General features: G+C 32.5%; 1 protein-coding gene across 1 annotated transcript; it reads right to left on the bottom strand.

Moving 5' to 3' along the window:
• Nucleotides 1-2,198: 2,198 nt before the first annotated feature.
• LOC126720546 (phosphoglycerate kinase, chloroplastic) lies at nucleotides 2,199-6,368 on the bottom strand. Its single transcript, XM_050423067.1, has 6 exons — nucleotides 5,716-6,368; nucleotides 4,784-4,861; nucleotides 4,404-4,664; nucleotides 3,604-3,921; nucleotides 3,199-3,357; nucleotides 2,199-2,565 (listed from the first exon to the last, which is right to left on the bottom strand). The coding sequence occupies exons 1-6, from the start codon at nucleotides 6,139-6,141 to the stop codon at nucleotides 2,356-2,358; spliced, it is 1,452 nt and encodes a 483-aa protein (XP_050279024.1). The 5' UTR covers nucleotides 6,142-6,368; the 3' UTR covers nucleotides 2,199-2,355.
• Nucleotides 6,369-9,564: the final 3,196 nt, after the last annotated feature.

Raw genomic sequence — 9,564 nt, 5'->3', positions numbered from 1 at the left:
AGTTTGAGTTTGACTATGAGTTTGATTGGGTTAGCTGTTTGAAAATTTGTGTTTTTAAAAATAGTGAATTTAAAATGTTCGTTTTTTTTTTTTTTTTTTTTAAATAAAACACATTCTTTGTGAGGTTGATTAATTGACCACTACAACTTGTTAGTGCCACAAATTTTACTCATTAAAATGGGTTTTTGATAAAGAGTTTGACTATGAGTTTGACTGGGTTAGTTATTTGAAAATGTGTGTTTTTAAAAAGTTCGCTTTTAAAAAAACTATATTTTAAAATACACTTATGTGTTTGGCCATAAATGTTGTTTTTGTCAATTTTATGTAGATAATATTGGTACAAAATTGTTATTTTAGCCTTTTCAGGTCCAATTTATTAAACTAGATGTGATTCCTTTGAAATTGTAAAGTCAAATGATCATATTTTTGCATTTTATGATGAAAACAAGTGTTTATCCATGAAATTGCGGGAGTAAATGACCCTTTATCGTGTGCATCAAATTATTAAGGAGTCAGTTAGTAACAAACAATTAAGTTAAGATAACGTCATAACGTAGTGTCTTGGCCAATAATGCAAAGTTCTTCAGTCTAGATTTGGACTAGTTGAATTGGAAATCTATACTTAACAAGTAGCAATGTTTAAAGTTTCTTTCTCCTCCTTTGTTATTGAATATTAGTTGGACTAGGTAGCTTTCTTGAAAAATAATGATGCAACAAATAGCAACTATTGAAACATCAGTCAGCTATGCAATGAGATTAATTTGGTTAATCAAGGATTATTTTATACAAACAACAGCATTGACTTAGATTCTTAATATATTTATTCAGGTGTGCCTCCATTTTCTTCATCTTCTTCTTCTCCAAATATTCATAGGTTGGAAGAGTCCAAAGCTCAAGTATTGATGCAATTGATGATTAGATTAGGACCCAATCAGTGTAATGTTATAATTATTCCAAGGCATCATATACTGAATATTTTATCTGATTGTTCTTCAATTTTAGCATCCAAAAAAATCATAATTGTAGTTCAAGTTTAGATGTTAAGTTTTGAACTTGATATATCATGAAGATAAAATTACGATGATATCAAAACTAAACTAGGGGAGGGACTGGTATTGACTTGTATAATATAATATAACACGTATTTCTAACGGAGATTGCTCACCAAAAGTTCAATAGTGACGTACAGGGTTAGGTGCAAAATGATTTGGTACAATAAGTTGCCCCAGCTCATGAACATGGTTGCATTAACATTGAGACTTTTATAGTTGCATACTTTGCATTAGTTCATGCTGACCTCAAGAAGTCCGTGAAAAAAAAAAAAAAAACTCTCTAAATCCAGGTCGTGTTCAAGCTATCTTCACATAAGTCAGCATCACGTTCAGTTATATATGAGGTACCAAATTACTGGTGGAGAATGGAGAAGGGTTACTTGGTTAGATCTCATTGACAATTCAGCCAACAATACGTGACCTTTTTTGTTAACCAAAATCACCATATAAAATTCCACATTTCTCTTTCTTTTTTTAGTTCCACGCTCTATTAAACTTTGGTTCCGGTTAACGGATGGCCTTATTGAAAGAAAATAAAGTTACAAAGGGTTACAGGTTACTTGGTCTGATCTCCAAGTTGAATCACCAAGCTGAGGTCAATTCCAAACTCCAAATAATGAAAGTTCGCCTTTGATTATATAACGGACATGAAAGGTGACAAAAATGTCTTCAGGAGAAGATTAGTGTCCAAAGGACCACATTACATTTAGGCCACTCATTTCCGTGGCCTAGGATTATAGAGCTCATGGGATCAACTTTAAAAAAAAACCAGCCTCTCCACACCTTTGATATTATTGCCATCTTTGAAAATTTGAGGACCAAACTACTGGTGGAGAGTGAGGGCTAATGTTAATATCTTACAAAACCCAATTTAAACCACCTGTGTCCATGTGAAGATAACAACTGATCCAACAGAAACTATGTTTGATTTGATGTCTTCTCTTTTTTTCCTTTTGTAGATCGTATATTGTACAGAAATAATGCTCAAAATGAGTATAAGCTAAAACTAGACATGACCAAAAATATAAATATATATTGAGAGCAATGTACTTATTTATTAGATTTTTTTGTCTCTCCCTGCCCAACTTCACACTCTGTTCTGGTAAATTTCTATGGAAAAAAAGGGGGGGGGGGGGGGGGGGGGGATTGAGAGATTGAATCCGACCTTACATCACATATAACAAATGTACATTTACAACAACAGCTCATATCTTCCTACAGCATTTCATTTCGCATTACAACCTCAAATGAAAACATTATCGCGACGATGGGGGTAAAAAAAAAAAAACAAATTAAAATTGCCTTACACAGCAACGGGTGTGGCTTCATCAAGAGCAAGGACACCAGGAAGCTGTTTGCCTTCCAACAGTTCCAAACTAGCACCACCACCAGTTGAAATGTGGCTCATCACAGAAGCAACTCCTACTTTCTCTACTGCAGCAACAGAATCTCCACCTCCAATGATTGTTGTCACTCCCTTCCCACTAAGTTCTGCCAGCTTCTTTGCAACAGCCTGCAAGCAGTGATATAACTTCAATTCACTCTCTAGTCATTCACATTCAAAGAGGTGGCAATTGCATAAGATGGTCGGGTATTTCACGTCAAACTTGGGCATGGCTAGCTATAAGTCGGTACACCACTTCAGGTAGCATGCTTTAGGGGTATTTCTGTCTAACAGGACCTTGTTAGGCTATGTTTGTACCCAGATAATTGGATGAAGATTTGTATTTTGTACAGAGTTTCAAAGGACAAGGTAGGTTGAGGTTGGAACTACCTGTTGCCATCCCTATTAATACATCTTATGTCTAACCGCACATACATCATATATGCAGACATTAATAGGAAACATGTTCATGAACCTTTTTTCCTATTGGTAAACTTTCCAGTCACCAAAAGGTCTTGAACCCATGATTTCACTCTCAACCCATTATTATGGGAGAGTGAAATGGCAGTTGAGCTATAGCTCATTGGCAAACATGTTCATGGACAATGAAAAACCAAAATGAATATAGCCAATGAGCTCTAGCTCAATTGGCACTTCCTCCAATTATAAGTTCTAGGTGGAAGGCAAGGTCTTGTGTTCAAGACGCACTGGATGCATATGTAACTTACCAATAAAAAAATAGTCACAAAATTTTTCACATACCTCTGTTCCAGCTGCAAACTTGTCAAACTCAAACACTCCCATTGGTCCATTCCAAATGACAGTTTTAGTTGTTTCCAAAGCATCGTTGAATGTCTTAATGGAATCTGGTCCAATATCCAACCCCATCCAGCCATCAGGGATGGCAGAAGCTGGCACAATCTGCAAAGACAAGGGCAGTCTTTTATTCCTTGCTAACAAAGTACAATGAATCAAAGATACTGGAGGTTAGTGAGAACAATCATCAATTTTATCGAGTATTGTGTAGATTAAAGTCAAGATTAGTTTCACCGAACCAAAGTTGGCAAGGTTTATTTAGCAGTCTAGGCTCTAGCATTGGAAACACAGAATGTCCAAAAAGAACAAATCTTAGGAACAACTTTTGTACAGGGAGCTTAGAGAACAAACCTTGCTGTTAGCATCAGGAGCAAACTTGTCCGCAATTACCACATCGGTAGGTAACAAAAGAGAAACTCCCTTTGCCTTGGCCTTCTCCATGAGTGTTGTTGCAAGATCAAGCTTATCTTCTTCTACCAGGGATGAACCTACTGAGATACCCTGTGCCTTGTAAAAAGTGAAGATCATTCCTCCACCTAGAAGTAGGATATCAACCTTTTCTAGAAGTGATTCAATTACTCCAATCTTGGATGAAACCTTTGAGCCACCCACAATGGCTGCAAATGGCCTCTTTGGGCTTGATACTGCTCCAACAAGATAGTCAAGTTCCTAAACCAAGAAAAGATGATAGTGAACAATTATATTATCATAACTTTCTTTGATAAGTACAAGCATATTTCTATCATTTTCGCTCAAAAAAGAAAAAGAAAAAGTACAAGCATATTTATGCAGAAATGAAGAAACAACAGAAAATCTAGGATGTTCACATTTGATAAACAGTCCTCCATGATTGCTCTTAGAAGAAAAAATGAAAAAATTGATCATCCCTCTAAATTACTCTCACAGGTCCTAAGAACTATAAAGGAAGAATTGATTCTTTTGATTTATCCACCCTAACTATAAGTGTTCCCCCATTCATGCACATTGCATTACTGACAAATATGGGTTAACATCAGTTGTCACCGGTAAATTCAGTTGTGAAAGATATGAATCATCCACAAGTGATAAACTTCTTTAAAATTTCAGCAAAAAATCCAGCAGAATATTTGAAGGTCAATATATCTCTAGAAAATGAAAATTGAGAAGCCCACCTTCTGCAATAGGAACCCTGCAACAGATGGCTTCAAGAATTTTGTAACTCCTTCTGTTGATGCATGAGCTCTATGTGCAGTTCCAAATGCATCATTCACGTAAAGATCTGCTAAGGATGCAAGCTTCTTTGCAAACTCAGGATCATTCTTTTCTTCCTCCTTGTAAAATCTCACATTTTCAAGAAGAAGAACACTGCCATCAGGAAGTGAAGCCACCAACTTTTCTACCTCTGGACCAATACAGTCATCTGCTTTTACAACCTGTCATCATAAACAGATAACGGAGGATTCCCAGATATTAGTCACAATCCACAAATATTGAAAATTCTTCTTCATATTTTTTTTCTTTTCTTACTGCATTCTTGAAGGCAAGGACGCACCTGAATGCCTAGGAGTTCAGAAAGTCGAGGTACAAGTGGTGCCAGGCTAAATTTTGGAGTAACACCCTTTGGTCGTCCCTGAAGAATCAATGAAATTATCATTAATTTAGATCATCAAAGTAAACATATTAAGCAGTCCTTAAAATGGAAGAGATAAGAATGTGAGCCCCATTTGCTTCAACAGACAACTACTTCAAAAACATGATCTGCCTTCAAGTAAAGCATCAGGACAACAACAATGTAAATTTTTTTATTAACGTATCTTTCTGCAATAAGATATGAATGTACAAGCCAGAACAAATGTCTCGTCTAGTGTTAAAACACCCAAAGAAGTAGCCATTAATTAAATATAAATTACAATATGCTCAATTACCACTAGAAATGAATAACTTAAGTTTCTATGACTCCAACAAATTAATCAAACAGACAAAAGAGTACTAAACACCTATTGGAAACAACTATAACAGAAACATATATAGTCCCAAAATAACAAAGAACCATCAGAAATATATATTTGATTCCAAAACACAAACCATTCCTCAAGTTTACAAAGAACCATCTATGAACTACTTGAGAAAACTGCATTGATCAAAGACTAAAACATAATAATTAAATAAACATCACAAAATCGTCAAAAACCATCAAAATTCAATACATGATCAAAGCCCAATTCAGCAAACATCAAAATTCAGTACATGAACAAAACCCAAACCAGCAAAGACTTGATTCAATATACTGCTACACCCACTAATAAGAGGAGCCTACTCTCATACCATAAATTTCCGGTCAAAAGCTTAATTAAGATAAAGAAACAATGAATTTTAATTACCTAAAACATTATTCAAATACCCACAATCACAAGAACCATCAAAGTCCCACAATATGATCAAAACCCAGAAACCAAAACCTCAAAATCTCCAAAACCCACGTACCAAATGGCTGGAAAGAAGGACTTTTGCCCCATTCTGAATCAAATGCTTGATAGTTGGTACAGCAGCCCTGATCCTTGTATCATCAGTGATCTCCTGGTTGTCATTGAGAGGCACATTCAAGTCAGCTCTCACAAACACCTTCTTCCCCTTCAAGTCCGCGGAAGTCAAGTCTCCAACACTCTTCTTGACCATAGACACAACGCCCCTCACTCCTTTGCCACCAAATGATCGGACTTTGGAGGCCACTTTGAGAGATAAGAGAGGGTCAGCAGCGGAGAAACCAAGGCGACGAAGGCTTGTGGAACGCAGAGAAATGGAAGAGGAAGTGGGAGAGAAGTGGAGGAGTGAAGAGCGAGTGTGGGAGGTGGAAGAAGAAGTGGTGGTGGGGAGAAGAGAGAGGGTGGTGGGTGCGGTGGCTGAAGCCATGGCTAAGTGTTTGTGATATGTGTCTGAGAAGAGTGAGAGGGGAAGAGTGTGTGTGTGTGTGTGTGTGTGTGTGAAGTGAAGGGTTTGATTATTATGTGGATGTGGGAAATGGGGTGGTTTTTGATTGGGTGTTGTTGTTGGGTCAGAGAGAGAGATGTGGACGTGAAGAAGGGATGAGAATGATTGGGCAATTTGTGGATTTCTCTTATCGTTGAGGAGAGGTTGAAGATGTTCGATGCCTTTGAGATTGTTTTGCTACTATTACAAGGAAACAGCATGGATTTATTTTGGTGCCTTTCTTTCTGACACTCTGTTGTTCGAGTCAAAGTAAATGATTGTCACACACTTCTACACTTATTCAGTAAAAAAGAAAAAAAAAAGAAAAAAAAAAAAAAAAAAAAAAAAACACTAAACTTGTTACACACTCACCTTACACACATGCTACAAAGACTAAAATTTTATTTTAAATCACAATTTTAGTTAAATTTATGAAATAAGATAATTACAATTTTACCATTTTAACTGATTTTAAGGAGTATGTATCAAATGTGAAATAGCATCGGTATAATAAATTTTTTTTTAGTTTTATTTTTTTTCAAATGACTATTTTTATGGGTTTAGCTTGCCTCTCATGTTTTTGTGCATTTGAGGTGACTTAAGCACAACATGGTCATTAGCTTTAAAATGACCATGTGTTGGCTTGGTATTCTATCTGGCACATAAGAGCATTTGATGAAAACCTTACCTTATTCAATATATATCATAGAACTTGAAATTTAAGACATCCACATCATAATAATTACTCTTTACTCCATTAAAAAAAAAAAAAAAAAAATCACTCTTGACCGTTAAGGGCATATTTGATACATACACTGAATAGGGATTACAACAAGAATGGTATTCTTGTATTATTGGAAATAAAATGTGTTGTAATAAAATAACTAAACATATTCATAAGTTTTGTTATGAGTTGTAATATTAGAATAAAACTTAAGATTTATTTTAGGAAATATATTACTCATACAATTATATTTCCTATAAAATAATTTTTTAAATTTGACAGAGATATGAGTTATTTTTTTTATGATTTTTTATTTCCATAATTGTTAGAAAATTTGTTTATTTAGAAATATATTAATGTTAGAAATTATGTCACCGGCTAAGGAATAGTTTTTTTTTTTTTTTTGAGGAATCCGATCCTTAGAGATGAATAGTTATTTCTCATTTTAGAGATGAATAATTATTACATTACAGTGTCTATTACAGTTTACCAAACATGCTCTAAATCAAAATATAAATAGTTTTTTGTATTTTATAATTATATAGGTGATATCAAACCTTAATGGCTGAATCTTTGATTTTTTTTTTTTTTTTTTTTTTTTTGGAGAAACAAATCCTCGATTTGTTCTTCAGCTTATAGGCGAAATTTATGGCAACCAGAAAAATTTGAGTTATTTAAAATCCACTTTCTTTAATGATTTAAAATTTTTAATCACTTGCTTCATGTTATTTTCTCAGCCACCTCAATTTGTAGCCGTCATTGTATATTAAAAGGTCCATATTCTGTCTGTATCACTTTGCGTATGTAGACAAAATCATGTACATAATTAATGGAAAGGTTAAAGATTTTCGATGCTTTCTAGATGCTCTATCTACATATACATAAACTTGTATTTTACAATATACAATACCAACAAATAAAATTTCAATTAGCAATATGATTCACATTTTGGTAACTATGGTTGTAATAATTTTTTTTTGGGTGAATAACTATAGTTGTACTTGTTGTATCTTAAGTTCCCTAATAAACCATATTACTGTATTAATTAATGAACTATAAATTTGAATTTGATTATCTTTAAAAAGTAATTTTATCTATAGTCAGTTTTTATTTTTTTATTATTTATTTTTAACTAGTCGATAAAAATTTAACATAATATGATTTTTTTTTTTTTTACCTTTTCCATTTTTACTTTTTTAATACTCCTTTCTCACACTAAAATTTGTATTACTTGGTGAAACAAGCTTGTTATTACTTAATGAAAGAGTTGGAAAAAAATATATATTAATTTAAGATATTTTCTTAACTTACCATGCAATACTAATTTTAGTAGCACCATGTCTACAGATGATAATTATATGCCAATTAAACTATTTTTGGAATTAGCTTTGGGTTATAATCGTTTTTGTAACTGCTATAGGAATGAATGTAGAAAAATTATTTAATTTCTTTCATATGTTAAAATACAAGATTATGTATAAGTACATGTTTAAGTTTATTTTTAAACATTATTTGTTAGATTCATTCAGATTAACAAATAATTAAATGCAATTTAATAGTTTTATAGTTTGGTGTTACCTATAAAATCTTAAATTTCTTAAGAGTTTAAGTTGAATAATTGTTTGTTCTAATATTTGCATTATTTTATAAATGTAATGGTTGCTGATTTTTTTTTTTTTATTTAGAAAAAAGATGAATTTAGTAAGTGTTTAGATTAAGGACTATAATGTATGGAACATTGTTTAAAAAATAAAAAGGATTGAAAAATAAAATTGTTTAAATTCTTCCAAATCAATCTATAAAATTAACGCTGAGATTAATAATGAAGTATTTTAATATGTGTAGCAAACACAAATGAAACATTATTGAGACATTATTTACGTAGGAAACCAACTGGTGTCCAATTATTTGTAAGCCCTACCCTAACTCAACTCCTACGACGTATTCCCTTTAAATGATTTTCCTTTTAAAGAAGTGTGAGTATATTAATTATGGAAGAATATATATGAAACCTTATTAAGCTTGATCAATAAAATTTTCAAAACTTGAAGCTCATATTCAACATCATGACCGGTACAATATTTCTTTAAGGCTTCACAAGCTGTTGATTTTTTTAACCCAAAAAAGAAAAAAAAAAAAATATATATATATATATATATATCTGTGTGTGTAATTGTAATTGTTTTTAATTGTACAGTGCATATGCACGAAGTTATACACTAGTGTAAGTGATGTGGTAAAGTAAAATATAATTTCCAATTGGACAAAGCACAAAATAGATTCATTGAAGGTAGAATACAGGTTAAAAGAAATTATTTGGTACACAACATAAAACTATCAACTTACATTTAATTATTTCATAATTTTAAAGAATCTAACAAACATTTGTAGACATAAACATGAATATCTACATATACATAAACTTGTATTTTACATGATAAAATACCAGCAAATAAAATTTTAATTATCAATATGATTCACATTTTGGTAACTATGGTTGTACTAATTTTTTTTTGGGATGAATAACTATAGTTGTACTTGTTGTATCTTAAGTTCCCTAATCAAGCATATTATTGTATTAATTAATGATATGTTTGAATTTGATTATCTTTTAAAAGTACTTTTATCTATAGTCAATTTTT

This window comes from Quercus robur, chromosome 4, assembly GCF_932294415.1.
Source record: "Quercus robur chromosome 4, dhQueRobu3.1, whole genome shotgun sequence".
NCBI lineage: Eukaryota > Viridiplantae > Streptophyta > Magnoliopsida > Fagales > Fagaceae > Quercus > Quercus robur.
The sequence above is the reverse complement of the archived record's forward strand: the minus strand, read 5'-3'. Positions and strand labels throughout refer to the sequence as shown.